We start from the raw sequence: 27,333 nt of genomic DNA, 5'->3' as shown, positions 1-27,333 counted from the left end.
CCGAAGCGCCGATGCTGACCTGCCCACGCCCGACGACAGCTTGACTCGAGCGTGGGCGCGAGGCGTTTGTCGTGGCCGTCGCGACCACGCCCATACGAGGGCGTTTTACCCAGTCAGATGGCGAATGTGGTATTTTGAGAACATGTATAGCTCTGACAACAGGTCGCGGAGAGACGTATAGCAGGAGACAGCAGTCTTCGTTCGAACGCACCGCCCCGTTCCCCTTGCACGTGCATTGGTGAGCGGCCAGCACTTTCGCCGCATCGGGCCAGCTTCCGCATCATCAACAACGAAAGCCCCCCGAGACACTCCCCCTCCAAGGCCCCGTCGCTCCCCTCCTCGCATACCACGCCCGACCGCCCGACCGCCAGACCGACCGAGCAGCCTGACCAGGCGCCAATGCACCACTGCCGCGCCAAACCATCCGCGCCGCGCCCAACATGAACGACGCCGAGTCCGCCAGCCTGTCCAAGCTGGCCGAGCTGCTGCGACACCCGGAGGACCTGGACAAGATCGGGTCGCTGAAAGCCGAGTTCACGCGCAAAAAGGCGGCCGTCGACTCGCAGCTGCGCCATGGGCTGCGCGAGCAGCTCGAAATCACCCAGTACGGCATGGGCAGCATCACCGAGGGGCAGCGCACCGTCAACCTGATCAAGGACGAGATGATGACCATCGACAAGCTGTGCGCCGAGGCCCAGAACATGATCCGCGACTTCCCGCACATCAACCTCGTCGCGCAGACGCACCGCAACTTTGAGGCCGTGGAGAAGATGAAGGCCGATATCGACGCGTTTGATAGCCGCCTGGCGGAGCTGGAGGCGCTGCTGGACGAGGACGAGCAGGACCCGGAGAACCAGCCCAACCTGCTGGCTGTGCATTTTGGCCTGAGCAAGCTGCGGAATATCAGGGATGCCGCCATGGACCAGATCAAGAACTCGGAGGACGAAACGCTGAGCATGGAGTTGGTGCACAACCTGAGTCTCGGGAATGATGCTACGCTGCAAGATTACTTTGAGAGGTTGGACGGCGTGATAGACTTGTTTGACGAGCATGTGGGCTTGGCGTGCATGAACTTGATACCGCTGGTACAGTCCGGGAATAATGGCATGGTGGTCAGGTTGGCTTTGATTATTGAGGAAGAAGAGAAGATCGACAAGAAGGTGCAGGCGCTGCAGGATGCGCAGCGCGAGTACAAGGAGCTGGCAAGCCGCTTCAAGAGCATCGCGACTGGTCCCAAGGAGTTGAGGGGTTACAAGGAGAAATTACTCAAAGCCGTCGAGCTCTCGGCGCAGTCACAGATCGATATGTCGAACGAAGCGTTCCTGGACGACCCGGACAAGCTAGAGAAGGGCGTGAGATGGTATTTCAACGACTTGAACACCGTCAAGCTCGGCATGGTCAGCCTTATGCCGCGGAAGTGGAAGATATTTCGCACGTATGTCAACATATACCACAAGCTCATGCACGACTGGCTGGTTTCACGCATCGACGACCCGGACTCGACGCCCATGCACATGCTGGCCATCATCCACTGGGAGGAGAAGTACTACAAAAAGATGCAGAAGTTGGGCGTGCCAGAAGAAGACCTGGTGCCCAATCTGCTCGACAACCGCGCCACGGAGCTCGTGCGCGAGTATCGCCAGCTCATCATCAGGGCTGTCGAAGAATGGATGGCGCGTATGTCCGATGTGGACAAGCAGGCTTTCTTCGACCGCTCAGAAAACAGCCTCGACACAGACATCAACGGCTTCTTCCGCACCAAGACGCTCGGCGACATGTGGAGCATGTTGCGCGAGCAGCTCGCCGTGGCCGGCAACAGCTCGCGCCACGACGTTGCAGAGGGCGTCATTGACGCCATGTTCAAGGCGCTCTCTTCGAGACAAAGACTCTGGGAAGAGCTCGTCGACACCGAACTCGACAAGTACAGCCTCCCGACAGCAGATCAAGATGGCCTGCAGCCACTGCAAGACTGGCTGGTCGCCATCGCCAACGATCAGATTGCGTGTATTGACGATGGCGACGACGAGGCTGCCACCGCAGCAGGAGGCAGCTACCTCGAGCGCTTCAGTCGCGATATCACGCCGCTCACATCGCCACAATACGCGACGAGCGCATCGGCGCAGATTGAGAGCCTGCGCGACGGCTACGTCGACCTCGGCACGCACTGCATCACTGTCTTTGTGCGGCTGATCTTCACCGTCGACTTCCGCACCATCCTGCCCGAATTCTTCACGCCGGCATGGTACTCGAACAAGCGCATGGGGCAAATCGTCAGCACATTCCAAGACTACCTCAACGACTACGACCCAGTGCTGCACCCGTCACTGCGGGACGTGCTCGTCGAAGAACTCGCCGACGAGCTGCTCGTGCGCTACCTCAGCGCGGTGCACAACAAGGGCGCCAAGATCCGGCGCTCAGACCCCTACGTCGAAAAGATCCGCGACGACGTGATCACGGTGTTTGAGTTCTTTAGCCAGTTCCCGGCCGGCGGCGACATCAAGCAGAAGTGGCGCGTGGTCGAGCGCTTTGTGCAGCTGCTCGAGGCGGAGAAACACGGCGTCGCGAGCGTGTTTGAGCAGTTTAAGCTCGAGTACTGGGACCTCAATGTCGGGTGGGTCGAGGCGGTGCTGCGCGCGCGCGACGACTCGGACCGCAGCACGGTGCGCGATGTCAAGACGAGAGCGGGCATGGTGGAGGTTGAACGCGGCCCGGAGACTATTATGAGTAAGGTTAAGTGAGCAACGCTGCTGCTGCTGCTGCTGCTTGGCCGCTTGCGCTGTGCCGCCGGCTGCGTGGGGGGCTGGGGTGGCTGCTGCCGGAGAGGAGGGCTGCTGGGGCGACGGCGGCGGCGATGGCGACGGCTGTGTTGCTAAGGTGTCTGCGTCTCGGGGTTGGTGTGGGCTTCTTCTGTCCTTTGGGCGCGCGTGACGCTGCTCGCTCGATCATGGGCCGTGGGCCGTGGGCTGGAAGCAGGCGGACCGACATACAGACATACGAACAAGGAAGCAGACACACAGACAGGCAAGCAGGGCGCATCCACACATGCCACGCACCTAGCCATCCCTCGACACTCGACACGATGGCGATGACCATCGCCATGGCTGTAGTAGAGTGGATTGGAAGGGAAGGGAAGGGAAGGGAAGGGAAGGGAAGGGAAAGAAAAGAAAGACGCCTACATGCTTACATGCTTGCTTTTTCCGCGCAGCGCGTCCGGCACCAGCTAGCCAGCTTGTTAAGTCTACATACAGTACAGCAACAGCAAACAGCAACAGCAGCAGTATACACCATACACCATACCTACCTCCAGCACCTCCAGCAGCAACAGCAGCAGCATCCACAGCGGCGGCGCACCCCTACGCCTGGGCGTTTGCGGCTCTTTTTCTTGCTTGCTTCTACAGACCTACCTATCGACCTACCTGTTTACCTACTTACACACCTATCAACCGACTTGCCTCGGTACTCTACTCGACTACTGCTCTCTCGCATCTCGCATTACTCTACACATACACACGCGCGACGGCATACAACAACTACAACGACGGCGCAGACAAGCAAGTTGGTCAAGGGCGCTCCACAGCACAGCACAGCACAGCACAACGGATAGGACAGACGGACAGGGCAGGCAGGGCAGCCCACCTACCTACCTATCTCCCTCACCATCTCCTCCTCAGCCCCACCACCCCTCTCGCAGGCATATTATCACATCAACGCCGCTCGCGCGTTGAGTCGTCTCAGCCAGCCAGCACTGCGGACGAAAGAACGCGCGCGCGCGCGTGTGTGCTTCAAGCCAATCTCTTTGTTTGTGTGTTTGTGTGTGTGTTTGTTTTATCTTATTCTGTTGTTAGGCAGGCTTCCTTGCCGGTATTTGTCTGGTTTGGTATGGGGTATGGAGTTAGTTGTTAGGCGCGTGCAGGCAGGTTTCGTGGGTGGGGTTGTGCTTGTGCTTGTTTAGTCGTATGTGTGTTTGCTTGTACTTGTTTGTGTTCCTAGGAGGTAGGTACTTTGCGAAAGTACCTCTGTGTGGGTGTATTTCTGGGTCTGGGTGTGCGTGGGCATGGAGGTATGTGGTGTTGTAGTAATGGTGCGGCGCTCTCTGTTTGTTTGTCTGTTTAGATCTGTTGGTTTGGTGTTTATAGATTTTCTAGTCCCCCCCCCCCCCCCCCCCCCCCCCCCCCCCCCCCCCCCTGTCCGTGGATCGATGATCATGCTGTTATGTTTCGTTCTTGTCTTGTTCTTGTCTGCATGAATGCGGCTGTAAAACCTGCCGTGCGTATGTATTCGTCTGCATCCAGCCATGTGGACCCCGTGATAGAAACACATTACATGACACTGCTACGCAACCAGCAGTATACGCATAGCAGAAAGGGACGGCATAGCGATAAACACCATAAAATGACATTTTTGTGGTACTCCCCGCCACAGAACTCCTATCAACAAAGACTAACACTCATCAACTCAGCTTAAACCGCATCAACCATCCATCTATCTCCTGCCGCCAAACTTGCCCCTCGGGCTCTTGCCCACGCGTCCACCCCTCGTCTTATCCGAACCCAGGCCCCTCCGCTGGGACTGGCCACCGCCGCCCCTACCGCCGCGGCCGCCAAAACCACCACCGCCACCACCACGGCCGCGGCCAGGCCCGCCACGTCCCCCTCCGCGACCCCGACCCTGCTGCTGTTGCTGCCCCTTCAGCTTCGACGCCACCTCCTCCTCATCGACGTCCATGTCGTCGTCGCCATCGTCGTCCTTGCCGCCCCGCTTGTTCGTGAACTTGAGCTTGCCAGCACGGCCGCGCCTCGCGACGTCGCGGCCGCGAATGGCGTCGACGTACGCGTTGATGCCGCCTTCCAGCGTGCCGTCGCCCGGGTCGCCGTTCAGCACGTCCATGTCCTCGTCCTCGCTCTCGTCGCCGAGCACCAGCTTGCCGTCCAGGTCCACCTTGGCCTTCGTCTTCTGCGCCGGGACTTGGCGCGCCTTGAGCGGCTTCGTCGAGCTGACGTTGCCCAGCGCGCGGCGGTCCAGCAGGTCCAGCGGCTCGTCTTCGTCCTCCACAATGTACGCTTTGCCTCCCTTTTGGTTCTTGCCGCGGCGGTTCCGGCCCATGGCCTCGTCGTCCGACACGTCGGAGCCCGAGTCGGACTCCCCTTCTGAGCCGTAAACGGCCTCGTCGTACTCTGACTCGAACTTGCCCTTGCGCTCTGGGCGCGCGGCCTGGTCCTCGCCCTCCTCGCCTTCCTCCTTTCTCCTCTTACGACGATCGCGAGTCTTCCTGATATTCGTGATGAGTTTCTTGTCAGCCTCGGGACAGTTGCGCTCGACAACCTCGACACCAAAGCGCCTGATCATGCGCTCCAGGATGTGCTTGACCTTGGCCTTGAAGTGCGCCTTGTGCTCATGCGACCATACCATCAGATTAGGAATGAGGGACTGAAGGCGAGGCAGCATCAAACCCAGGGGCAGGGAGATGACCGAGACCTTGACGAAACCAAGCACAGACCGGACGATCTCGCGGTTAGAGGAAGTAAGGAAAAGGTCCATGGTCTGGACGAGGTCGGTAATGGTGGCTTCGGGAAGGGAGGTGCGGAATTCGTAGAGGGCGCGCGTCAGTGCAGTGATAGATGCGCTAATCATGTGCGGAGTGGATCCAGCAAGACCAGCAGACATCATGGTGAAGTATTCCTCAAGAGTGGCAGAAACAGTAGGTGCACTTTCGTCCATAAGAGGGATCTTGGACTGAACGACGGTGCCGCCTTGCTCCATCTTCTTACCCATGAGCACAATGAGGTCAAAGGCTGCCGTACGTGCCTTCTCGTTGACTTCCTTGGCAGAGATAACAACTTCAGAGAGGATGGAGGGAATGAAATGCAGGTCAGTGGAAGGCGTGTACTCCATAACCTGAGAAATGGCGGCCAGACGGTCCCTACGAGCTGGCGCCGTGGCCTTGGCTGCGCTTTCAAGAAGAAGCTGTTGCAACTGAGCATTGCGGTCCTGCAGAGCGGCCCGGCCAATCTCAGACTCTCCAAGACGAGGGATAAGCTTGTAGGCCTTCTTTTGCAGTTGCGGGTCATCGTCCTTGTTGATCATGAGACCCGCAATGTTGAAGAGCGTGACGTAGCTGTCCCTGGGAAGGTAGATTGAGATCGTGATGACCAAATCCATAAGGGTGTGGCTTGCAGGAGGCATCTTGTCAGCAGGTTTCTTTTCCTTCTGTTTGTCAGCTTGCGTCTGCGAACCAGTTTCGGCCAAGGAAGATTCCAGCATAGTCGCGACACGAGTGAAAGTTTCCATAAGTTCCGAGGAAGGCGTGATGCTCAAGAATGCATTAATGCACCTCAAGATGTTGCCACGGTTTTGCGGCAGGGTCTGGCTGTAGACGTTGAACAAGACAGCGAGAATGTTGCTAGCGAAACCAGCCAGGTGCTCAATGTTCTTTTGCGCACCCGCCTTGGAAACCCTCGACTGAGCCACCAAATCATCTTCGCCCTCAACTTCTACGATCGCCTTGTTAGTCTCGACTAGATTCTGGAGAGCGCGACACAGGTCTGTCCGTAGATCCGTCTGCTGATAAAGAAGGTTGGAGACAAGCTCAGCGAAGCTCTGATCAAACGCCTAGAAACTATGTCAGCGCACGTCTTCATTAAGGTTTAGAAGCTGCTTACCTCCGTCAGATCCAGCGGCAGATCGCAGTATCCGGGAAGAATAGCCCAAGTTTGGTGGACCAAGGTCTCAAAAATCTTGATCTCCATGGTCTTCTCCGCATTTCCGTGGTTAAGGACTCTCTGGAACATAATCTCGCTCAGAGGAACAAGCTCAGATCTGAAGTGCGCCAGCTTGGTGTTAGAAACAGAGTCGCGCATAATTGGCAAAAGCCAAGCACGTCCGGGCTGGCCCGGAATCGGCTTTACAAGATTGAGAGGAAGGATTTCCAACACGTTATCCGGACCCATGGCACGAATGGCCTTAGAAAGAACAGCATCGGCTTCCTTCTTGCCAGCAAAAGACTCGTTGCTCCTCAGTTCACCGACAACCCTGACGATGCTGTTCATCCGAGGGGCAGCTTGCCATCGCAGTGAGTCAAACATGGCGCCCATGACGTTGAATACCTCCATCCAGGCTGCCTGGTACTTGACGCTAAGCATATCGACGGCAACCTTGGCCAGCTTCTCCAAAACCTTCTCATCGTAGATTGACAGATCCAGCAGAATGCTATCGGGTATACAGTTGGCAAGGAAAGAGATCATACACTCGGAGGCAGAAATGCGAATGTTGTGGGATGGCGAGGCAAGGAAGTTGGACATCATGATAAACAGATCCGGGAGTTTTTGGAAAGTTTCCTCGGGCTCAACTTGGGCAGCGACATCGTAACCTCTTGAGAGGACCGCGATCCATGGTGGCAGTAGTTGCGAATCGTTCTGCGAAGGCTGAAGCTCTCCGATGACCTCCAAGAGGCGTGGCAGCTTGGCGGAAGAAACCTCGTCGACCATACCAGCAAAGATGACCTCGAAAACTTCAAAAGCAGACATGGTCAGGAACTCATTGCTTGACTTGGAAATGTGCAGAAGGAGCTCGCAAAGGGCGTCGATCTTGCGGCTAGGCCAGCCTCCGGACGCGGACGCAATGGTCTTGATGAGCTGCAAGTTATGTATAAGAGCCGGTTCAGCGTGCTGGCCATCTCTTTGCGACCTGTGTTTTTTGTTCTTTTGCGCCGCCTCGGCAATTTCCTTCAACGAGCGAAGAGCCGTCTCAGCGCACATGTCCGCGGCTGGGTGGTCCAGAGAGGGTCCTGGGGGCTTTGTCTGGAGGACCTTGGCCAATGCATCCTGCGCCCGCTTGCGCACCTTCGGCCTGTGGTCTACGGCTATGGTGAGGAGACCGGCAACGGCTCTCCTCGGACTGACTTGCGACTGAGGCAGTGCCCATGCTTGCCCGTCCTGGACAAGCAACAATCCTTCCAGGCATCCGATAGAAGATCGCAGAATCGGCGCTTCGGCTTCCGGGTGTGTGAGGGCGGGTGCGAGGTTGGTAAGGATTTGGGAGAACTTGGCGCGAAGTAGCGGTGCGGGGACGTGAGGCGTGACGAGGTCGAGCAGGTAGACGACAGCGGTGGCAACTTCCTTGTTTACAATGCCCTTCTGTGCCGAGATGTACTGAGCAAGAAGGGAGAGGAGAGCGGCGAAGTAGGCGGTGGGGGTGAAATCCGACTTCTGGTCTCGGAGGGTATCTTCGACGGCGGAGAGAACGACAGCAGTCTGCTCAGTTAGCCGAAGCACATGAACGTGTGGAGGCGCACGTTGTACTCACTTGCTGCTGGTTCTGCAGCTTAGGCTGCGAGCGGATCTTGTCCAGTCTCTCATTCAGAGAAGACATATTGGGCAGCCTTTCCTGGGTGGTGCTTGGCTGGCGAGTCGCATCGAGGTAAAAAAGTTTCGGGGCGTTGTCGCGCCTATCGATAGCGGGTGCACAGACCGGCGACCCGGGCTAGAGACCAGCGAGCCAAAGACATGAAACTCAGGCACAACCAATGGAGCTTGCTTGCTTGGATTGGTGATGCTGAAGATCTTTGCTTGAAATGCTCATAGATTGGCAGTGCTGACCTATTTAGGACGGTAGGAGTACCAGCAGCTTCATATGTCTTCATAAATTGTCACTTCCATATTCATACGGATGCCAAATACATTTTTACGGGTTCTCCCAATGTCGATTATGCAAGATGGAAGTCTTAATGGCCATACCCTGCTATAAAATGCAGGAACCTCAGGGTTGCTTCAAGAGGTGGTGATGCGGAGTTGTGTCGGCCACGACTTCAGGCACCGAGGAAGCCCGACCTCCCTATCGATAAGCACTCAAGCAAACACAACCACCAAACGCGGGCTCTCTACACGTGACATCACAATTCCTTCTCCTTCAGCAACAAGCAATCTCCAAGCCCGTACCTACCCAGCACCGACTCCGCTCCACTCTCTCCCACCCTTTCCACTCGCTCTTCAACCCCCGCCCCCTAAGCATGGCCGACAACAGCCGTCTGAAGTCGACCGTCTACGTCGGCGGCCTCGACGCAGCCGTGTCTAGCCAAACACTGCACGCCGCGTTCGTGCCGTTTGGCGAAATCGTCGACATCAGCTTGCCCAAGCCCGAGGCGCCGTCGGCAACGGATCCGCACCGCGGCTTCGGCTACGTCGAGTTCGAGCATGCGGCCGACGCCCGCGAGGCCATCGACAATATGGACCAGAGCGAGCTGTTCGGTCGCGTCATCAAGGTCGCGCAGGCCAAGCCGCAGAAGGAGCAGAACGAGGGTTTGGGGAGCAAAACGGCTGTTTGGGAGCAGGTGAGTTCTTTTGTTTATTTCTTATTATTCTTTATTATATTTCCCCGCACCTTTGGTCGCTTTGTTTCGACATTTCCTTGTCGTTGGCTTGTGTTTCTCTTTTACTAATTGTTATTTCTAGGAGGGTTGGTTGGCCAAGCATGCGGTCAGCGAGGAAGATCGTTTTGCTGCGGAGCAGGCAAAGACGGCCGCTGATCATGCGCCGCTGGACCCGATGCAAGGTTTAGAGGGATTGGATGTCGCTGGGCCCAAGCCCGAATGAGGAAGCAGGCACGATCGATTGAGTTTATGCAAGCACGGCATAGGGCATGGAGTCAGGGCGCAAGTCGGAGGAAAAGGCACTCTATCATCAATTTTGATACTGTTCATTTGTACAGACAAAGATATCCACCGGGCGGTTTTTCTCGCGCTTGGCATCATCGCTACGACCGCGACCGTGCTGCAGTCGTCTATTGGTCGTGGCCCCTCTGCCTGGACAGACGGAGCGTCTTGTCCACGTAGAGCTTCCTGGTGATGGAGAAGATGGCGGCTCCAACGGCAATGCTGGGGCTCGCTGTCAGATGATGCAACTAGTGTTACGCGGGAACGTGGGAGAACATACACAAGGACAATGCCTGCAGTAGGACGGGAAACGTCAGCAAGGGCACCAATTGGATCGATGAGGGAAACAAGCAATACATACCGAGGGGGATCAACTCTGGGGGAATCTTCTTGAGCGTGCGCAGACGCTGGGAGATGGTGTGAGCTACGAGGGATAAGATCAGCTTTGTTTGTGTGTTGTTTTTCGCGTTGCATGCGATGCATGGGCAAACGCGGGGCTCCGCATACCGCTCTGTTCCTCCTTCTGTAACGATTGGTCAGCGCATGACAACGGATGAATTGCCCAAGAGGTGAAGACGGTACTTACAGGCACAGGCGTCCTCATGCGCGGCGTGGCGCGGAGGTTCAGGAAGCGAGCCTGGCGCACGGGGGCGGCAAAGCGGATGGGCTTGACCGCGCGCAGGGCCTGGAGGCCGACGCTGCGGGTGGGAGCGAACATGGTTGTTGTCCGGGCTGATCGAGTGGAGAGGGGTGGTGTGATCCGGGGGGGTGGTGAGTGCGGCGTTGGTGCAGCTGGGGGGGGAGCTTTGGCTTGAGGTTGTGCTCGGAGAATCGCTCCCTTGGGGCCTTGACGCGGGACCGCCCGGCACTTGCCGCTCGTGCGGGCGCCCGTTGCCAACCTCAGTTGCTTGCTTGCTTCATCGCACCACCCTCCTCCATATCCCCAGTCCACGCTAGTATCACCACCGCTGCACATCCCATCTGCTGCCACCATGTCTGACTCCGACGAGCGCGAGACCAAGCCCTTCAAGTTCGTCACTGGTGAGTCGCCCTTTTCCCTCACCCCCCGCCCGCTGCCGCTGCTTCCCGTCAAGCTTTGGTGTAGGTAAATGCTGACTGACACGCCCATGCAGCTGGTACGTAGCTCCCATATGAGCTCCCCCATACCCGTCGCTCGAGAGCCGCACCCGTCGCGATGCCAATTGGGTCGCGAGAGGGTTGTCGGATTGTAATGATGGTAGCTCGACGCCCATCCGCCCGTGCTTACATTTGTCGCGTCCACCAGGCTTTGACGCCCGCTTCCCGAACCAGAACCAGTGAGCTTCCCTCGCGCATGCGATCGCAAAGCTCGCAACCCATCTCTGACCGTTTTTCTTTTTCGCAGGACCAAGCACTGCTGGCAGAACTATGTCGACTACCACAAGTGCATTCTCGCCAAGGGTGAGGATTTCGCTCCCTGCCGCCAGGTTCGCGCCGCTGTCCACATCCTCATTTCGCGACTCATATCGCTGACCACGCTGTGCAGTTCCTTCTGGCCTACAGGTCCCTCTGCCCCAGCAACTGGTGCGAGCGTTGGGACGAGCAGCGCGGTAGGTCCTGGCTGTATCTGATTTTGGCGACTCGAAAACTCACGGTGTGTAGACAACGGCACTTTCCCCGTCCGTCTCGACCAATAGACGGTGGATTCCGGGTTGATGTTGGCGATGGACCAAGAGCTTTAGAATGCGGCTATAACCTTGTATCATACCAACGTCGCGATTCTGCCTCTCGCCCGGCACTCCCCGCTGTGCATTCAAACGTTCAATGGCCTGCGGATGATCCTCAGCTCAATCATGGCGGGTTCGAATTGCGCATTCTACTTCTATGCCCTGCTCACGACGGTGACCGTGCCTCCTTTCATCCGAATTCCTATAAACAGTTACCTCGAAAACAGGTCCAACGTGATGTATGAACGACGCAGGAACCTGCTTTATTTGATGCTCTGGAAACCACCGTCATAACCCTGCGCTCAGCGGAATTAAGCGAGCCAATATGGTTAAACGCATTTCGAATTCAAAAATACGCTACTTATGCTATGACCATGCAGGGCTATACAACTTCTAGTTACAACGACTCCCCACGCCATCATCCCCATCAATCTCAACCCTACGCCTTGTACAGAGTATCCAAGAATCCCCTCGCCAACTCGACCACAACACTCTTGTTTGGCAAGCTACCCGCAACACCATACAGCGCCGCCGCATCACCCTTGACAGCACCCTTGGCGCCCTTACCTTCAGCAATGCGCTTGCGCTCCGCCTCCTTGACCTCCTCAACACACTCAACCAAATCGGAGACCAGCTTGTCCGTCGCGGCGACGATGGGCAGGGTGACGGCGACGTGGATGGCGGGCGGGTTCTGCAGGGCATTGAGGTGCCAGCCGCGGGCGCCCATGGCGTCAGCGACATCGTAGATGTCGAGAGAGTTGCTGGTGAAGGCGACGACGCTGACGAGCGGCTTGCCGATGACCTTGAGCTCGGCGGCGAGCGTGGGGTGCATGCGGATCTCCTTCTCGACAGTCTTGGCCGCGCCGACAATCTTGTGGCACGCGTCGACGTAGCCGGCCTGGCCACATGACATCAGCGACGCCCAGCACCCGGCGATCAGGGCACCGGGACGCGAGCCAGCAATCGACGGGCTGGCGTACACGCCGCCTGACCAGTCCGGGCTGATGAAGTACTGGTACGAGCGCAGGGCTTCGGTGCGGTACAGAACCGTGCTGTTGCCCTTGGGCGCAAAGCCGTACTTGTGCGTGTCGCAGCTGATGCTCGTGACGCCCCTGAGTCTGAAGTCAAAGGGTTCGCTCTCAAAGCCGGCCTTCTCAAGAAGGGGCATCAGGAACGAGCCAAGACAGCAGTCGACGTGCAGGGGAATGTTCTTCCTAGCGGCAATGCGCGACAAGCCACTGATGTCATCGACGATGCCGTGGGGGAAGTTTGGAGCGGAACCAACAAGGAGGACGGTGTTGGGGTTAATGAGACGAGAGACACCGCGCAGGTTAACCTTGTAGGAGGGCGCAGGGCAAGAGACAAGGTGGACCTTGATCTTGAAATACTCGCCGGCCTTGCGGAAAGCAGTGTGCGCGGTCTCAGGGAGAATCCTATAGACAGATTAACCATTGAAATAGAGGATTTGAAGGGCGACATCTTACATTTCTGGTTCAGTCACACCACGCTCCGCATAGGCCTTGTTCCTGGCACTCAGGCAAGCCATAAGAATGGACTCAGTGCCCCCGCTGGTAGAAACACCAGCGGCACCCTCGGGGGCACTGAACAGAGATAGAACCTATAAATTCACATAAGCGTCTGCTTTCACCCGCATCCAAGGGCAAACATACCATAGCGACAACCTCAGCCTCCATCTTCCTAACACCCGGGAAGACATCGGGATGAATAGGGTTAGAGACGGTAAACTTGCCAAAAGCTTCCGTTTGCAGCCTAACGAGCTCATCGCCACCATGATACACGGCGCCACTGACCCTCCCATCCTCCCAGCGGGTATGTTTCATGTCGCTCAGTTTCTCCAACTCCTGCCTGACCTTGTCCTCGTCCCAGCCGTCGGCGGGCAGCGTGATGTAGCGGTCGACATCAGGGCCGGTAGGAACGAGTTTCTGCTCGAGCTTCAGAATCGCCTCGGACACCTGCGACTGCACTTTTGTGCGCACGCCCGGCATGCGCAGAAAGTAGCCGTACAGGGCGCGGCGCACGGCGACGTAGGCGTCGACGGTGGAGCCGACGAGCCCGCGGCCCTTGAGCGTGTAGAATGCGCGGCGCGTCCAGCGCAGGAGGAAGAGGATGAAGATGACATTGCGGATGCTGTGGGTATTGGGCCGTCGTTAGTCGAAGAATGTGGTGGTTTCAGACTACGCTGCTGCTACTGCTGCTGCTGTTGCTGCTGCTGCGGGAGTCATGAGAGAGCGGGGCAAATGGCACGTACATGTCGAGGTTCAGCGCAAGGAGCTGGCCGCGCGGTGTCGCCCGCCGGGCTTGGAATGTGTCGCGCAGGCTGACGGGGAGCCTGGAAGAGCCGGGCATTTTCGCAGACGGTGTTCTTGTCGAGACCTCAATGGTAGAGGGACATGATGGGTGTGGCGGTTTATGCAGGCGACCACGGCCATCACATGCCGATGATCCCGGTCACCTTATGTACCTATCCATTGCGCGGATGCTCCAGTGCCTTCTGCTCCGGACGGCTTTGGAACAAACGGCCTTGCCGGAGCAGGGGTCCTGGAGAATCTGATTGCTTACAGCCTAAATGCATTCATTTTCCTTTCTATGTTTGTTTGCTTCGTGCAAAACAGCATCGCCTTCAACTGGTGGTTCGGGACTACCGACTACGGCCGTACTCCTACGTGTAGCATCCATCGCCCAATCACCGCTATCGAGAAGCATACGTACCTCGGCTGACTATCAAAGACGAATGAGGCAGGTGTTATATACGACTGTTGGCCAGCACAGCATCGGCTGCCAAAACAATTTCGCTCAGCGACTCAAGAGATGGTTTTCATCATCCAACCGAGCTGATTTCCTCATTCGGCCTCGGCAACCGAGCTTCCATCCCCACAGCGCACTGGAGCCGCGGTGCTCCCACGTCCTCTAGCGCAAAAAAATAAGTCAAAAAGCAAAATATCGGATGCGCGACTTGAACGCGCGACCTTCAGTGCTCACAAGATGCGATCTTGTTAGACTGACGTGATAACCAACTACACCAACCCGACTTGTTGAGGTTTAAATTGATGTTACAAAATATATAGAAGCTTAAAAGTGAGGCTTGTATGTGGCCATTCAATCACTGGTCCTAATGAAGACCAGTTCTTACATTAATACTACAGGTTGTTGACGTATAGGGATCACCCTTAGAGAAGCTTATCAGGCAAACCGCTGCGGCTTTCACCATGAAGATATACAGAGAACTCTTAGTCAAAAATGCCGACTGCAAATTCCCAAGACTCTCTAGGCGGATTTAGAAATCCTCCTAATGACAAAAAAGACTACTTTGGATCCACAGAAGGTCTTTCGACAACTGCCATCTCTGGCTCCGCAGCAATTTCTGCCTCGCGTATATTATCCTTCCCCAGCCATCTTTTAAAAAGCGAAACAAGAAAATGAGCGCAGAATATCTGCTCCGTAGTATACAAAATAATAGGCACCGACATCTTGGCCTTGACCTCGGTGTCGAAGTGCTCCCACATGGCGTAGAGCAGCGGAATACCCAGAGCAGCCGTCTTCGCGGGGCCGCAGAAACAAATCGCAATCGTCTCTGTCTTTGGAAAACGGCGTACAAGTCCCTTGGTTGAGTCGGTGATGGGCTGGGGCCAGATTCGCGCGAAGCCGAAGCAGATGAGCGTCCAGAAAAGGTAGATGGCGATGTTGAAGAAGACGATGAAGATGATTGTCTCTGTGGAGAGTGTTTGCAGGGCGTTTGTAGCGAAGCAGGTCGAGAAGGATGTCCTGATATGGTCAATGGCTGCCGTTTCGAATCTAGAGAAGTGCAAAAAATACTTACCATATAAGCAGCAACAGCATAAACGTGCCCACCTTATTCAAGTAAAACGTCTGCATCACCCAAGCCGTCTGCTCACTCCACTTCCACCGCACCAACTGGCCCACAGCAAGCGGCACATAGACACTCAACCCCAGGAGCTTGAAGACGCTGCGGTACATATCAGTAAGATCGCCACTGACATTCTCCCACAGCCTAAAGCTGTTATCTTTAGGAATCAGCGCGACAGTCCACGCAGGGCTAACAATCGGCCCAAAAACATTCCCAATCAAGACCTCGACCAGCGCGGCGGCGTCGTCGCCCCCCGCACTCCTCGTCATGACGACGTTGCTCGCAATCGTGGTCGGAATGCACGCCGTGAGCACGTAACCAACGAGCACGCTCCTGTCGATGTTCTCGAGCGGGTCGCCCGCCCGCACCGCCTGCACCAGCGCGTACATAGTCACGGGCGCGAGCAGGAAGCTCGCCCCTTGCACGATCAGATGCAAGCGCCAGTTCAGCGCGTGCACCAGCAGCTTCTTGCCCGCGATGCTGAGCCCCGACACCAGGAAGATGAGCGCTACCGCGCCGTACAGGATCGAGTACTGTGAGCGGATGATGCCGCCGTGCGCGGCGACGGAGGGGAAGAAGTAGGCTAGGACGCAGGCGACGCCGATGCCGATGAGCAGCCATTGGTGGAGAAGGAAGGCGAGCGCGACTTTGAGCTTCGATGGCCGTGGCCCTTCTGTCTTTGTTTCTGCTCCCATGGCTTCTGTGCGTGGTGGTGTTGTGGGCGGCTCTTCTGCCACTCGAATTGTCGCTGTCGGCTATGCCTGTTTGTGCTTTCCTAGCTCTTTCTGTCTCGAATTGTCGGTATCCTATAAACTGGCGTATCTCTAATCCTCTGAATCATGCTGGCTTATGGAGGCGGCACTCGAGATATATGTTTTGCGGTGTTGATGGAGCAGACTAGCCTGTTGATCGACACGTGTGATGGTTGCGACATCGGGTAAGTCGGCTTATCAGCATCTTCCGGTTCAGATTTTTACCGGGGCATCTCGGTCTCCAAGTTTAAGTCCGAGATGTCTGGATTCAGATATTCTACACCGCTATCGATGTACAGCTCATGTCGAAACCCCCTGAAAGCTTTTTATCTACCCTCTCTTAACCCCTTGCGTTCAATCATGCCTTCATCGTCTGTCGAATTTTCTATTTAAAATGTGCGATCAAGATTCAGCCGACAACCGACCCGGAGCTCAAGATTATTGATGAAGCTTTTTGCCCTTTGACCACCACCACTCGCACTCCTTCAAAGCCCAGGTATCATCGATCATCTTCGAAGTAACCCCAACACCCGTACCACCAGCCATCTCATCATTGCCTTCACCAAAGACCATGAGCTTCTCATTCTCACCCTTCTTAAAAGCCTCCCACCTGGGTCTATCAGCAAACCTTCCCCCAAGCGCATTCGGATCACCTTTCTGGGTGATGAAGCTCGTCCAATAAGCATGGACCTCGCCAGCCAGCCTCTCTTGGAAGGACGAAAACCTGCGGCGCTCGGAGTCTTCGTACGTCTCGTACCACTTCTGGTCACCGTGATTGGCGCCTTGAAGGACGGTGCGGTTGACGGCCCAGTGGTACATGTACACCGGTGCATCTTGCCCGGATGAGGCGTGGTAGGCGGTGGAGTGAACTGGGCAAACGTAGGCGTAGTGAGCGTAAGCGGCTTCGGCGCGCTTGAATTGCTTCCCAACTGAAACAGGCCGAGTATCGAGGTAAGGTGACGCGGCGTCTTTAGAAGGGTCGGGATAGAGCTTGGACAGCTCTTTGATGTCGGAATTTGTCAGGTCCGGGTGTAAGGTTTTGAAATAGTCGGGGAAATCCTCAGGGGAATCCAGTGAACTCGGGACGTAGGAAGCCGCCTCGTTGGTCGTGAACCCAGTGAGGATCGGAATCTTGTGCCAGTTGCCCGTCTGCCACGATTCTGTTGGCCTGCGTTTGATGATGTCGCCATCAATCACAGGCTGGAAAGCCCATCGAAGAGACGGGTTATAAGCGTCAAAGACATCGAAAGAAGCTTTGAAGAGCGCATCAGCCGGCGTCTCTCGCAAACAGTCAAAGACAGCATGATCCGGGACATCGCTGCAGCCAGCCGCTTCAAGATATTCCATGAACTGAGCTTCATGCAACGGGGCCGTTGGCTTATGGACAGCGCGAGCAGTATGACCCCCAGACTCCATGATGACGCGCTGGAAGAACGGCTCATCAGTGTCCATGACCATGTGACCTATAGCGTGCGCACCAGCACTGAGGCCGAAAACAGTGACGTCGTCGGGGTTGCCACCGAATTCGGCGATGTTCTCCCTGAACCAGTTGAAGAAGAAAAACATATCACGGAGGCCCAGGTTTAGCAGTCCTTCTTTCTCTGTGAGCCCTGATGGCAGGAACCCCAAGGCTCCGACGCGGTAGGCGAAGCTCACGCCGATGAAGGGAGCGTCTGACCAGCCAACCATAGATGGAAGATCCTCCATGGCTGCAAATCCACGGTTAAAAGCGCCGCCATGGACATAGAGTGCGACCTGTTCATGATCAGCATGATATAGAGGGCGTATACCACGCGAATGAAATCGAACTAAGACGTACCGGAAGATTAGCTGAGCTATTGGTGCCCGCAGGGCGAAAGACGTTGACAGTCAAGCAGTCCTCATTGTAGGGCTTGATAGTAGGACCGCGGAAAGATTTCTGCGGACACACAAAGCCATAGTCGGTGGCATCGAAAGTTCTGTTGGAGGTGAAAAGAGGCTCTAATGGCCTGAATCTCCTAGGTCCAGTGGGCGGGAGGGAGTAGGGAAATCCGCGAAAAGCCTCGATCTTCTGCGGCCATTCTCCAGTGAGGGTCTTGCCCACGATTTTTCCTTGTGGAAGCACAACCGTCGGTGGACTGCTTTTGAGAACAGACGGGAGATATGGCTCAAGGACGTGTTGAGCCTGTTGGACGTCGAAGAGGCTGGCAAGGACAGCAACGATGGCTGAGACCAGTGCTAAAGCGGATAAGCGCAAGGAAGCCATTAGGGTATGGTGGCTAGATGGAACGAACACTTATCAACCCCACGGCCGTAACCCTCGAATCATCGCACTCAAGGAACCCATCTCATTTTATAAGGTCTAAACATCCGCTTGCCGATCCCACATACGTGCTCGATCACGGAATGAGCTTGTGGAGATATGACGCGCGTTTGAGAAGCAGCTCGGCAACGCCTCATCACATCCGACGGGAAAAACAACAAAACACCCGTGCATAAATCGCCGGGTCCCTTTATCAAATCAACGCATGAGAAGCCAGACCCCGGACGTTTTTGCTACTCAAAGTATGAGAAAGTCAAGTTCGTTGCTCCAGAGACCCTGTTCGGCTTGTTCATATCCGATCCGATCTTTTCATGTCAAGATGGTTTAACCGGTGTTGAGACACCTTGGAGTGAGATACAGCGCTACTCCATATTTCCCAGATGAGACTGCGGGGTACGTCGTGCCCTGGTAAACAACGGCATGGTTGGTATCTGGGCAATCAGCCACCTTATCTTGCCGTGCATTAGCAACGAAAACATTGGTATATAGCCACCAGGTAGTTGATCGATTTCAATTCTCTCGGGGTCTACTTCTGGCCTGGCAACTCTCATTCAATAATTCTCGGTGTCGGTCGTATTTTTGTTGGTTTAGGACACCAACACTGCCCTGTCATCCAACAATGGCCTCTGAAGCAAACCAGGAGACCAAACCCGAGGTCAAAGACCCCGAGAAGCCAGACCTAGAGAAGGTCCCTACGTTAAGCGACGACAAGTCCGTCGCAGAAGGCGAAGTCGTCGAGCTCGACCAAGCGGAAGTCTTCCTACGGGACAGCGGCTATGACTGGCAGCAGGTAGACGAGCTCCTCGAAGACAAGCAGAAGATGAAAGCATTGGTTCGAAAAATCGACAAGCTACTGCTGCCACTGCTCATGGGGACGTACGTATTGCAGTACATCGACAAGAGCACCACGTCGTACGGAGCCGTCTTCGACCTGCTCAAGGAAACGAACATGAGCGGCGACGAGTACTCATGGACGGCAAGTATTTTTTACCTTGGTAAGAAAACGCTGCTTCCGACACCCGGTCCCGGGCTCTTGCTAATAGTTCTCGGGTTGTACCTAGGCTATCTGTTCTGGGAATACCCGGCCTCTTACCTCGCCCAGCATTACCGGACCGGCAAAGTCATTTCGATAACGATCATTGCTTGGGCCTCGATGTTGATGATAACGGCTGCTTGCGAGAACTTTGGTGGCTTGGCTGTGTGTCGCTTCTTTCTGGGGTGCTTTGAAGCGCCCATCACGCCGGCCTTTATGCTCGTCGTGTCGATGTGGTATGCGCGCGACCAGCAGCCTTTCCGAGCCGGGTGCTTCTACTGTTGCAATGGAGTCGGCTCAATGGTAAGGAGACTGTTATGGTCCAGTAGCCTTTTACTGACTTGTCCAGATTGGCGGCATTCTGTGCTATGGTATCGGCCAGATAGACAGCTTCCCTGTTTACAAGAGCATCTTCCTGATTTGTGGCGGTGCGACTTTACTCTTTGGTCTGGTTTTCCTATGGCGCATGCCAGACAGCCCAATCCTGGCCAAGGGTTTCACCTTGGAAGAAAAGGCTGCGTTGTTGGGTGTTGGAAGGAAGAACCAGACTGTATGCCTTTCTGCCTCTGAAATGAAATGGCAATAAAGACAAAAGCTAACTCTTGCTAGGGCATGTTGAACCGGACCATTAAGCCATACCAAATCAAGGAGGCTTTTATGGATATACAGGTTTGGGTGTTGTTTTTCTTTACGCTGCTCAATGAGCTAATGAACGGTGGCATTGCCAATGTAAGTGGGACTCCAAGCGTCAGATCTTCCAATAAGGTACAAACCTAACACACCTGCTAGTTTGGTAAACTCATCATCAAAGGCTTAGTTGATGACCCGTTGAAAACAACTGCTTTGGGCATCCCACAAGGTGCATTTCAAGTCCTGTACGTCTTTACCGGTGGACTATTAGCAACGCTTTTTAAGAACTCCCGGACAATCATCATGGCGGTCTATGTCCTTCCAACCATAGTCGGCGCTTCGATGATGTGGAAGATACCAAGAACAAACGAGATCGGGTGTCTGTTTGGCTACTACATTGTAAGTTGCACTTGCACTATCGTTCCATCGCTGACGAATCTTTTACTCCAAGGTGGGATCATACGTTGCATCCTTGACGCTTGCTCTGCAAATGCCTGCCAGCAACCTCGGCGGATACACTAAGCGTGTGACGGCCACGGCTTTCGTTTTCCTTGCATACTGCGTGGGAAATATAATCGGGCCGCATGCTTTTCTTGCCTCGGAAGCCCCTATTTATCAGACGGGCGTCAAGATGATCTTGGGCTGTGCTTGCAGCCAGTTCGCTCTGGCTGTCTTCCTGCGCTTCTGGCTTACAAGGCGGAATAAGCTACGTGATCAGGCGGCTGCCGAACGGGGCTCGGAAGAAGGCGTGCAAGAGGAGCCGTTGTTGGATCAGACCGACTTCGAGGTATGTATAACGGCCATCAAACGATTATAGTGCAGGGAGCTGATATTGCCTTGCAGAACCGAAGGTTTAGGTATTCCTTATAAAGAAATGCGGCCTTAAGTTCCAAGAGCATGGTAAGCATCGCTTATGTAGATAAATGAATTCTCAATAGATACTGCCTCTTCAACGGTCCATCAAGGCAGGCTACAACTGTAATGCATCCATCCTCTTCGTGCGGGGTTCTGGGTGTTCGTCAGCGACCCCTCACTCGGCAGATGCGTTCAAGCGGGGCAAGCGTGAGCACCAACCACAGCGACCACAGCCACGCCTGAACCAGATCCTAAGCAACCCGTGGAGGGAGGGCCCAGCACCCCAGATCGACGTTGCCTGTTCTGGTGGTGCGGCGTCAGATAGCGGTGGTTAAAGATTTCCAGGCCCCCGGTTCGCAGCTCGCAGATCTTGGCCTGGCTGATCCCGGCGTCGCGCCAGCTGTGACGATGACGAATGCGCGCTGGCTACTGCTATTCGCTGCTGATTCTCTGGCCGCGTAGACGTTCACGCGTTGCTTGTTGGTACAGGGTGATGGAGTCGATGGTTGATAGGTAGGAAGCTGAGGTGCTCGGTCGCTCGGCCGTTTTTTAGACCCCCACGTTGCCTGACTTTGACCGCGCCAAAGCAGCACCATCTCCGCTTTGTGTGTGGAGAGAGCCAGTATGAAAATGGTTTGGCCTTTTCCTCTGACGTCTGTTCCTCTATAAAAACCAAATGCCCCCTCAAGCAAAAAACACACTTAACGTTTAGCCCACAACTCAGACCTCAGAACCAATTTAGCTATGGCGAAAGTATTCCTGTAGGGCTTTCATCCATCCGCACTATCACAAACCGGGATTGTGATTGACTTGTGGCAGCATTGGGACCACCGGCCATATTGGCGGTGCGATTTTGCAGGCCATCACCACGCGCCGCCCGGATATTGAGATTACCACGCTGGTGCGCAATGAAGAAAAGGGCCGCCGGCTGAAAGAGCGCTTTCCATCTGTCGATCCGTTGATAGGCGACTTGGAGAGTACGGATGTCATTGAATTCGCATCCAGGGACGCCAACATAGTGATAAGTGAGTGGTTGCTCTGACGTTATTCTGAGTACAGAAGCCTCCATACTCACCACCTATACTGTAAGACACGGCGCCGGACGTAGGCCATGAAGGCACCATAGCCGCCATCAAGCGCGGCCTCTCCTCGCTGCCCAGAAAAGGCTGGTACATGCACACGTCGGGGGCCGGGCTGATCTGGAGCGCGCCGGACGGCACCTACTCGGACAAGATCTGGGACGACGTAGCCGACATCGAGCAGCTCACCAGCATGCCGGACAGCGCGATCCACCGCTCGATCGACCGGGCGGTCTTCGCGAGCGCGCCGCACATGAACGTCGCCATTGTGTCGCCGACGTTCGTCTACGGCCTCAGCCCCGCCGCGCACTACCCGACGCCCATCACGGTGCCGGAACTCGTCACGACGGCCAAGGCCGTCTCGGCCGGCTATACCATCGGCGTGGGCGGGAACAAGCAGTCGTTTGTGCACGTCGACGACCTTGCAAACATCTACTACGCGCTGCTCGAGGACGCGCTCAAGGGCGCCGACTCGGATCCCGCGCTTTGGGGCCCGCAGGCTTACTACTTTGGTGCCGGCAATGAGGAGCTCACGTTCAGGGAGTACATGCAGGCCGTCATGCCCATTCTCAAGGCCAAGGGCGTCATTGCGTCCGACGAGATCAAGGTCATTGATTCGAAGAAGGCGGCCGAGGCCGTCTCGGCCATGTCGGGCGACGAAACGTCGGCCTGGACTGCGTCTATCGCCGACATGTTTGGCGTGAATATGCGGTGCCGAGCGGCTCGGGCGCGGAAGCTGCTGGGCTGGGTGCCCACGGGGCCGAGGGTGAAGGAGACGCTGCCGGAGGTGCTGAGCGAGTTCCTGAAGAAAGAAGGGAGGCGCTGAGGCTGTCGAGGTTGTTTTTGTTTTTCCTAGCGGTGTAATCTGCAACCCATTTCCTTGTCTCCATATCCTAGTGAGCTCCACGTGATCGGGTGCGATGAAGAGCCGGCCTGACCTTAGCCCAGCCGACCGCCACCATGGACTTCACACGTTTCATGAACGATGCCGCCGCGCTCGAAAAGACGCTGCGCCTGCTGCAGGGGCTTGCGCAGCTAGCGGCAAGCGTGCTCGCCGCGGACCACCACCTCGTGCTCGTGGCCGGCGCGCTGCGCAAGCACTTTGCCCTGGGTCGCCGCTACTTCCGCTATTTCAAGTGGCTCGACTGCGCGCTTGCGGCGGCGGACGCGATGCCTGGCCGAGGGAGCGAGAGTGAGGTTGGTGGGAAAGAGGGCGTCGAAACGCTTTTGATTGCGGCGAGGGCGTCGTTTCTCGGCATGTATTTGCTGCTCGAGGCGTGCACTATTGTGGGTTTTTTGTCTTCTTTTTCTGTTGTTGTTCGCGTGTTGGTGTCTGACTAGTTGTGTGTGGATTTGTAGCTCCATGTCATGGGCGTTCATAAGTCCTCTTGGGCACCGACTTTCCATGTCGAGGGCATGCGCTTCTGGTTCTACTCGCTCTGCTGCTCCATCGTCCTCTCTGTCCACGAGCTCCACACGAGCTCCAAAGCAAGCACCAACGCCACATGCAACGGCACCACGACCATCACCGCCGCCGCCGCCCCTCCAAAGAAAAAGACCAAGACCAAATCCCACAACAAAGCAACCCAGGAGCCCAAACCCTCACCCACCACCACCGCCGCAGCCGCACCCCCCTCCCACCTCACACAAGCCCACCTCCGCGCCCGGCACACCCACGCCCTCCGCACCCTCCTAATCAGCGCCCTCGACCTCCTCACCCCCGGCGCCATCGTCGGCTGGATCCCAGCTGCACCCTCCGTCGTCGCAGCCACCAGCATCGCCAGCTCCTTCCTCGGCGCCCAGGACATCTGGCGCAGAGTCAATGCCGCTAATTCGGCGGGCGCGGGGTAGCGGAACTTGCATCTTCACCCTCCCACCCTCCACCCTCATCCACACAGGTGGGCGCGGGCGTAGGCGCTACACCCACGCGCCTGCATGCGCGTCTGCCCCACCGGCACCTTCCCCTCCCCCTCCTTCTCCCTCCCCAGCCCCTGCCCCAGTCCCCAAAACGGCGCTCTCGCGCCGCCAAGCGGCCTAGGGAGCGCGAGCCGCAGCTCTGCGTCCGAAAGCACGACGGGTGCGGGCGCGGGCGGCTGCGCGAGCTTGCCGTCGATCGTGCGCGGTATGGCCGGTGTGAAAGTGTGGTTGGTGTTGTGGTTACGCCTGCGCCTGCACCGGCAGTCGAGAAGGAGCGAGAGCACGAAGAGCAGGAAGCTGCTGCCGATGAGGGCGGCGAAGAGGAGGGGCGTGGGGAGCATGGTTTTGCGTGGTGTGGGGTGGGGGTTGAGAACCTGAAGCGTGGGTTGGTGGGAAGGTTTGCGGTTGCGGTGTTGTGTTGGGTTGGGGGCGGCAGGTAAATGTGCTTGTGCTGGTTGTTGTAGTTGGGGTCTAGCTAGCTAGCTTTGTTTTCGGTATTGGTTTTCAGGTGCTTGCTATTTCGAAGGGGCGAATTTAGTGAAAAGTGAAGAAGAGAGGATGGATGGATCTGCAGTGCCCGAGTTGGCATGAGCGAAGAAGCTATCAGGCCGTTCGTTACCGTGGAGTTTATACACCAGCACCAGCACCAGAGTCACATGTCTCTTCCCTCAGCCTCAGCAGCGCACACACAACTACAACAACAAAAGCCGTGACACGGCCCTGTTGGCGCGAGACACGGCGTGAGACTGCACATACGTCTCTCTCGATCGTAGCATCAGCTACGCCAACCGCGCCAGCAGGGCCAGCAGGTTGGTTGCTTTTCGGTTTCGGGGTGAGGTGTGCATAGATGCCACATGCTACACGCCGTATTCCACGCGGCCTTTGCACGGCTCAGGAGCTGAGGGTACGACATGTGGAAATACTCCGCGGTGCGTGCTTTCTCCTGTCTTTGCTCGGAGCTAAGCACGGTTTTGTGGCCGAGATGCTAGACACGTCGCTGCGGTCTTTGTTAACTGTGGCGTGGCTTGGTTGTGGGCTCGTCGGTTGTGCTCTTGCGGTTGTGGGTGCTCTGATGGCGATGGATGGGGAGTTTTGGGGTTATGGTTGAGATTTCTCTAAGTTTTGGTCGAGAGGTTTTTCGGCTGGTGGTTATTGTTTGTCTTCTTTTTTAGATTTTGAATTGGAGATGTGTTCTGTAGGAAATTATCTTGAGTGGCGAGACATAGGACGATACCAAGAGAGAAAGAAATTTGCGACTCTGTCTTAGCGAAAGCTTTTATAGAACCAAGACAACTCACGAGAGGAAAAAAAAAAAAAAAATCTAAGCTGCCCCAACCCACCCAAGACCCAACACCACCGCTTTCCAACACCCAGGCACCGAACCAGCCATGCTCTCACGGCTTGCAAAAACCTGTTGGCCTGGCTTGGCGCCGCTCGCCATCAGAGACCACTTACCACTTATTGTCGAACGGCTTCCCGTTGACGTAGTTGATCATATGTTTGACCGGGCGCAGGTGGGTCGCGGGGCCGCCGAAGAGCATGCCCTTCCGCATGACCTCGCGATAGTTCTCACCGGGCGACACCTACACGCTCGCGTCAGTACAAAAAGCAGCATGGCGAAACAAGACTGCGTCCCGGGCCGGGCTCGAGTGGAGTGGAGTGGACATCGTTCACGCACCTTCCCCAGCACGTATTCCCGCCGCGTCTCGACCCGCGTCGGCACGGGGATGCTGCGCCCGACAATGGCCTCCATAGCCTGCCACGCGAACGTGATGGACTCCTTGGCGCCGGCCGGGATGCCCGCCTCGTCGAGTATCATGATGCGCGTGCGCGGGTAGTGCCTTTGAATATAATCCATGATGTTGGGGTTGTAGGCGCCGCCGCCGCACATGAAGATCTCTGCAATTTCCATGCCCTTGGGCGCGTACCGCCGGTAGTGATCCACAATGGCCTGGGCGGAGATGCGCGTCACCGTCGCAACGACATCATCAGGCGTCATGCCCGCGGCCTCGGCCTTTGCAATGAGCTCCAGCGCCAGCGTGTCGCGGAACACCTCGCGCCCCGTCGTCTTGGGCGGGTCCAGCTTGAAGTACGCGTGCTGCAGGAACTCGTCGACCAGCTGCTGGTTGACTGTGCCGCGCTTGCCCATCTCGCCGTCTTTGTCGTACTCGCGCTCCCCCTGCGTGTAGTACCGCACCACGGCGTCGATGAAGACGTTGCCTGGCCCCGTGTCGAAGTCGTACGTCTCGCTGACCCCTCCCGCGTTGTCCGGCGGGATGAAGCACACGTTGGCGATGCCGCCGATGTTCTGGCACGCTCGCAGCTTGGTCGGGTGATGCAGGAGCAGCGCGTCGAAGAAAGCAATCAGAGGCGCGCCCTGCCGCCCAGCTGCTTGGTCCGAGACGCGGAAGTCGGTGACGGACGTAATGCCGGTTCTGGAGGCCAGAAAGGCGCCCTCGGCCATGGTGAGTGCGCTCTTCACCTGCCCGGCCTCCGGCATCGAGAGCAGCCAGATGGTCTGACCATGTGAGCCGATTACGTCGATGCATTTCTGATCAATGTTCTGTTCGCGGCAAAACTGCTCAGCGGCTTGGGCGAAGGTTTCGCCGAGTAGGATGTTGATCTCGGATAGGTTTGACGCAGAGGTCTGATCGTGCAGGATGACTTCCATAACACGCTTCTTTATCTTCGGCTCGAGTGGTATCTCATCGTACTTGAGAAGCTCGAAATGCATTGGAGCGTCTGGGTACTCCTGGAAAAAATGACAAAGGGTACAGTCTATGCCATCCTATTCTTTGGTGTCAGAAGTAATTCGCGGTTAGCAATGTCAAAAGACGTTACCATCGATGTCCCACTGTTTAAGCCCAGAACGACAAGGTCCAGTGGCTTTCCTTCGGACACGCCATTTGTTGTAGTGCCATTCACTCCGTTAGGCTGCATAGTGATAATTGATTTTCAAGTACGGACACTGCAACCAATATCCAGTTTGTGACTTCAGAATGAGGTTTTGGTGTTGGACCTGTGTCTGCGAGAATCTGCTCTGGCAAAGGAGAGACATGCCTCGGGCTCCTCTGTGATTTATAACTCTTTGTCAACAACCATTCTTCAGCTTTCCAGAGCCGTGGGTCTGGGACGATCACGGCAAGAGCACGCGGAAGCCCAAACTATGGGCCCCTAAACCAATGATGCGTTGTCCCGCCATGCATCATCGGCCCATGGCAGCTGTCATTCCGTTGATTATTCGGATGTACATGAATAAAGTTCAAACGTTGTGGAGTGGGCACGTAACCGCCCATAGGCGTTTAACAGCAGACATCGTCTGACAGGCTCCGTTCCCGTCTGGTGTTGTGTTTGTTTGCGTGACGAAAAATAACTCAGCGGTGTTATTCGGCTCAATGGGAGAATGAGGATGACACTCTGTGCCTAGAGCAGTCGACAGAGATGCTGCAAAAACGCATCCATTGGTACATACGCGTGAGGCTTTTTGGTCGTAATATGAAGCGTAAGCTCTCCACAGGCGCCGATGC

General features: G+C 56.1%; 13 protein-coding genes and 1 non-coding gene across 14 annotated transcripts; 6 read left to right on the top strand and 8 right to left on the bottom strand.

Annotated features, from left to right (window-relative positions):
• Positions 1–440: 440 nt before the first annotated feature.
• On the top strand, positions 441–2,738 carry K452DRAFT_228743 (uncharacterized protein; the record flags this gene model as incomplete). Its single annotated transcript, XM_033536986.1, has 1 exon — positions 441–2,738. The coding sequence occupies one exon, from the start codon at positions 441–443 to the stop codon at positions 2,736–2,738; it is 2,298 nt and encodes a 765-aa protein (XP_033397055.1).
• Positions 2,739–4,351: 1,613 nt separating this feature from the next.
• Positions 4,352–8,383, bottom strand: K452DRAFT_318978 (uncharacterized protein). Its single transcript, XM_033544201.1, has 3 exons — positions 8,302–8,383; positions 6,660–8,249; positions 4,352–6,609 (listed from the first exon to the last, which is right to left on the bottom strand). The coding sequence occupies exons 1-3, from the start codon at positions 8,365–8,367 to the stop codon at positions 4,483–4,485; spliced, it is 3,783 nt and encodes a 1,260-aa protein (XP_033397054.1). The 5' UTR covers positions 8,368–8,383; the 3' UTR covers positions 4,352–4,482.
• Positions 8,384–8,726: 343 nt separating this feature from the next.
• On the top strand, positions 8,727–9,738 carry K452DRAFT_251199 (uncharacterized protein). Its single transcript, XM_033538204.1, has 2 exons — positions 8,727–9,325; positions 9,447–9,738. The coding sequence occupies exons 1-2, from the start codon at positions 9,005–9,007 to the stop codon at positions 9,585–9,587; spliced, it is 462 nt and encodes a 153-aa protein (XP_033397053.1). The 5' UTR covers positions 8,727–9,004; the 3' UTR covers positions 9,588–9,738.
• Positions 9,739–9,774: 36 nt separating this feature from the next.
• Positions 9,775–10,364, bottom strand: K452DRAFT_298724 (uncharacterized protein; the record flags this gene model as incomplete). Its single annotated transcript, XM_033542146.1, has 5 exons — positions 9,775–9,868; positions 9,927–9,939; positions 10,008–10,070; positions 10,154–10,169; positions 10,233–10,364. 5 exons carry the CDS (start codon positions 10,362–10,364, stop codon positions 9,775–9,777), a joined length of 318 nt encoding a protein of 105 aa, XP_033397052.1.
• Positions 10,365–10,610: 246 nt separating this feature from the next.
• On the top strand, positions 10,611–11,600 carry K452DRAFT_288038 (uncharacterized protein). The gene is given in 6 exon segments (XM_033540581.1): positions 10,611–10,687; positions 10,698–10,699; positions 10,931–10,962; positions 11,031–11,112; positions 11,172–11,235; positions 11,288–11,600. The coding sequence occupies 6 exon segments, from the start codon at positions 10,639–10,641 to the stop codon at positions 11,320–11,322; spliced, it is 264 nt and encodes an 87-aa protein (XP_033397051.1). The 5' UTR covers positions 10,611–10,638; the 3' UTR covers positions 11,323–11,600.
• K452DRAFT_251192 (uncharacterized protein) lies at positions 11,484–13,757 on the bottom strand. The gene is made up of 4 exons (XM_033538203.1): positions 13,622–13,757; positions 13,023–13,500; positions 12,837–12,970; positions 11,484–12,785 (listed from the first exon to the last, which is right to left on the bottom strand). Exons 1-4 carry the CDS (start codon positions 13,717–13,719, stop codon positions 11,792–11,794), a joined length of 1,704 nt encoding a protein of 567 aa, XP_033397050.1. The 5' UTR covers positions 13,720–13,757; the 3' UTR covers positions 11,484–11,791.
• A 554-nt stretch (positions 13,758–14,311) lies between these two features.
• K452DRAFT_t92 lies at positions 14,312–14,402 on the bottom strand. The gene has a single exon. It is a non-coding gene; the product is annotated as a tRNA-Val (tRNA).
• A 224-nt stretch (positions 14,403–14,626) lies between these two features.
• K452DRAFT_251189 (uncharacterized protein) lies at positions 14,627–15,972 on the bottom strand. Its single transcript, XM_033538202.1, has 2 exons — positions 15,191–15,972; positions 14,627–15,135 (listed from the first exon to the last, which is right to left on the bottom strand). The coding sequence occupies exons 1-2, from the start codon at positions 15,931–15,933 to the stop codon at positions 14,676–14,678; spliced, it is 1,203 nt and encodes a 400-aa protein (XP_033397049.1). The 5' UTR covers positions 15,934–15,972; the 3' UTR covers positions 14,627–14,675.
• A 269-nt stretch (positions 15,973–16,241) lies between these two features.
• On the bottom strand, positions 16,242–18,283 carry K452DRAFT_272108 (uncharacterized protein). The gene is made up of 2 exons (XM_033539072.1): positions 17,810–18,283; positions 16,242–17,745 (listed from the first exon to the last, which is right to left on the bottom strand). The coding sequence occupies exons 1-2, from the start codon at positions 18,233–18,235 to the stop codon at positions 16,429–16,431; spliced, it is 1,743 nt and encodes a 580-aa protein (XP_033397048.1). The 5' UTR covers positions 18,236–18,283; the 3' UTR covers positions 16,242–16,428.
• Positions 18,284–18,826: 543 nt separating this feature from the next.
• K452DRAFT_272105 (uncharacterized protein) lies at positions 18,827–20,857 on the top strand. The gene is made up of 7 exons (XM_033539071.1): positions 18,827–19,287; positions 19,354–19,628; positions 19,675–19,875; positions 19,935–20,054; positions 20,115–20,354; positions 20,407–20,742; positions 20,799–20,857. The coding sequence occupies exons 1-7, from the start codon at positions 18,912–18,914 to the stop codon at positions 20,823–20,825; spliced, it is 1,575 nt and encodes a 524-aa protein (XP_033397047.1). The 5' UTR covers positions 18,827–18,911; the 3' UTR covers positions 20,826–20,857.
• Positions 20,858–21,499: 642 nt separating this feature from the next.
• On the top strand, positions 21,500–22,761 carry K452DRAFT_272103 (uncharacterized protein). The gene is made up of 3 exons (XM_033539070.1): positions 21,500–21,571; positions 21,630–21,835; positions 21,901–22,761. The coding sequence occupies exons 1-3, from the start codon at positions 21,555–21,557 to the stop codon at positions 22,713–22,715; spliced, it is 1,038 nt and encodes a 345-aa protein (XP_033397046.1). The 5' UTR covers positions 21,500–21,554; the 3' UTR covers positions 22,716–22,761.
• An 88-nt stretch (positions 22,762–22,849) lies between these two features.
• On the top strand, positions 22,850–23,740 carry K452DRAFT_298718 (uncharacterized protein; the record flags this gene model as incomplete). Its single annotated transcript, XM_033542145.1, has 2 exons — positions 22,850–23,176; positions 23,249–23,740. 2 exons carry the CDS (start codon positions 22,850–22,852, stop codon positions 23,738–23,740), a joined length of 819 nt encoding a protein of 272 aa, XP_033397045.1.
• A 35-nt stretch (positions 23,741–23,775) lies between these two features.
• On the bottom strand, positions 23,776–24,147 carry K452DRAFT_298717 (uncharacterized protein; the record flags this gene model as incomplete). Its single annotated transcript, XM_033542144.1, has 1 exon — positions 23,776–24,147. The coding sequence occupies one exon, from the start codon at positions 24,145–24,147 to the stop codon at positions 23,776–23,778; it is 372 nt and encodes a 123-aa protein (XP_033397044.1).
• Positions 24,148–24,955: 808 nt separating this feature from the next.
• K452DRAFT_38115 (uncharacterized protein) lies at positions 24,956–27,112 on the bottom strand. The gene is made up of 3 exons (XM_033546591.1): positions 26,648–27,112; positions 25,485–26,594; positions 24,956–25,389 (listed from the first exon to the last, which is right to left on the bottom strand). The coding sequence occupies exons 1-3, from the start codon at positions 26,744–26,746 to the stop codon at positions 25,258–25,260; spliced, it is 1,341 nt and encodes a 446-aa protein (XP_033397043.1). The 5' UTR covers positions 26,747–27,112; the 3' UTR covers positions 24,956–25,257.
• Positions 27,113–27,333: the final 221 nt, after the last annotated feature.

This window comes from Aplosporella prunicola, assembly GCF_010093885.1.
Source record: "Aplosporella prunicola CBS 121167 unplaced genomic scaffold K452scaffold_14, whole genome shotgun sequence".
In the NCBI taxonomy this organism is placed as follows: domain Eukaryota; kingdom Fungi; phylum Ascomycota; class Dothideomycetes; order Botryosphaeriales; family Aplosporellaceae; genus Aplosporella; species Aplosporella prunicola.
Note: the sequence above shows the minus strand (reverse complement) of the source record. Positions and strands in the feature narration are given on the sequence as shown.

Bases quoted from the DNA above. Each gene is read 5' to 3' on its own strand.
- K452DRAFT_251189 (XM_033538202.1), bottom strand. From the start codon at position 15,933: ATGGGAGCAGAAACAAAGACAGAAGGGCCACGGCCATCGAAGCTCAAA. The intron at 15,136-15,190 runs GTAAGTATTTTT...TGACCATATCAG, and splicing joins ATGCTGTTGCTGCTTATATG to GACATCCTTCTCGACCTGCT.
- K452DRAFT_251192 (XM_033538203.1), bottom strand. From the start codon at position 13,719: ATGCCCGGCTCTTCCAGGCTCCCCGTCAGCCTGCGCGACACATTCCAA. The intron at 13,501-13,621 runs GTACGTGCCATT...CAATACCCACAG, and splicing joins CTTGCGCTGAACCTCGACAT to CATCCGCAATGTCATCTTCA. The intron at 12,786-12,836 runs GTAAGATGTCGC...ATCTGTCTATAG, and splicing joins GGTGTGACTGAACCAGAAAT to GATTCTCCCTGAGACCGCGC.
- K452DRAFT_272108 (XM_033539072.1), bottom strand. From the start codon at position 18,235: ATGGCTTCCTTGCGCTTATCCGCTTTAGCACTGGTCTCAGCCATCGTT. The intron at 17,746-17,809 runs GTACGTCTTAGT...GATCATGAACAG, and splicing joins ATAGCTCAGCTAATCTTCCG to GTCGCACTCTATGTCCATGG.
- K452DRAFT_288038 (XM_033540581.1), top strand. From the start codon at position 10,639: ATGTCTGACTCCGACGAGCGCGAGACCAAGCCCTTCAAGTTCGTCACT. The intron at 11,113-11,171 runs GTTCGCGCCGCT...CACGCTGTGCAG, and splicing joins ATTTCGCTCCCTGCCGCCAG to TTCCTTCTGGCCTACAGGTC. The intron at 11,236-11,287 runs GTAGGTCCTGGC...CACGGTGTGTAG, and splicing joins GCGTTGGGACGAGCAGCGCG to ACAACGGCACTTTCCCCGTC.
- K452DRAFT_251199 (XM_033538204.1), top strand. From the start codon at position 9,005: ATGGCCGACAACAGCCGTCTGAAGTCGACCGTCTACGTCGGCGGCCTC. The intron at 9,326-9,446 runs GTGAGTTCTTTT...TGTTATTTCTAG, and splicing joins AAACGGCTGTTTGGGAGCAG to GAGGGTTGGTTGGCCAAGCA.
- K452DRAFT_272103 (XM_033539070.1), top strand. The intron at 21,836-21,900 runs GTGAGTGGTTGC...CTATACTGTAAG, and splicing joins GGACGCCAACATAGTGATAA to ACACGGCGCCGGACGTAGGC.
- K452DRAFT_318978 (XM_033544201.1), bottom strand. From the start codon at position 8,367: ATGTCTTCTCTGAATGAGAGACTGGACAAGATCCGCTCGCAGCCTAAG. The intron at 8,250-8,301 runs GTGAGTACAACG...CTAACTGAGCAG, and splicing joins AGCTGCAGAACCAGCAGCAA to ACTGCTGTCGTTCTCTCCGC. The intron at 6,610-6,659 runs GTAAGCAGCTTC...CATAGTTTCTAG, and splicing joins TGCCGCTGGATCTGACGGAG to GCGTTTGATCAGAGCTTCGC.
- K452DRAFT_38115 (XM_033546591.1), bottom strand. From the start codon at position 26,746: ATGCAGCCTAACGGAGTGAATGGCACTACAACAAATGGCGTGTCCGAA. The intron at 26,595-26,647 runs GTAACGTCTTTT...ACCAAAGAATAG, and splicing joins TAAACAGTGGGACATCGATG to GATGGCATAGACTGTACCCT. The intron at 25,390-25,484 runs GTGCGTGAACGA...GCGAGCGTGTAG, and splicing joins GGGAATACGTGCTGGGGAAG to GTGTCGCCCGGTGAGAACTA.
- K452DRAFT_272105 (XM_033539071.1), top strand. From the start codon at position 18,912: ATGGCCTCTGAAGCAAACCAGGAGACCAAACCCGAGGTCAAAGACCCC. The intron at 20,355-20,406 runs GTAAGTTGCACT...TTTTACTCCAAG, and splicing joins GTCTGTTTGGCTACTACATT to GTGGGATCATACGTTGCATC. The intron at 20,743-20,798 runs GTATGTATAACG...ATTGCCTTGCAG, and splicing joins TGGATCAGACCGACTTCGAG to AACCGAAGGTTTAGGTATTC.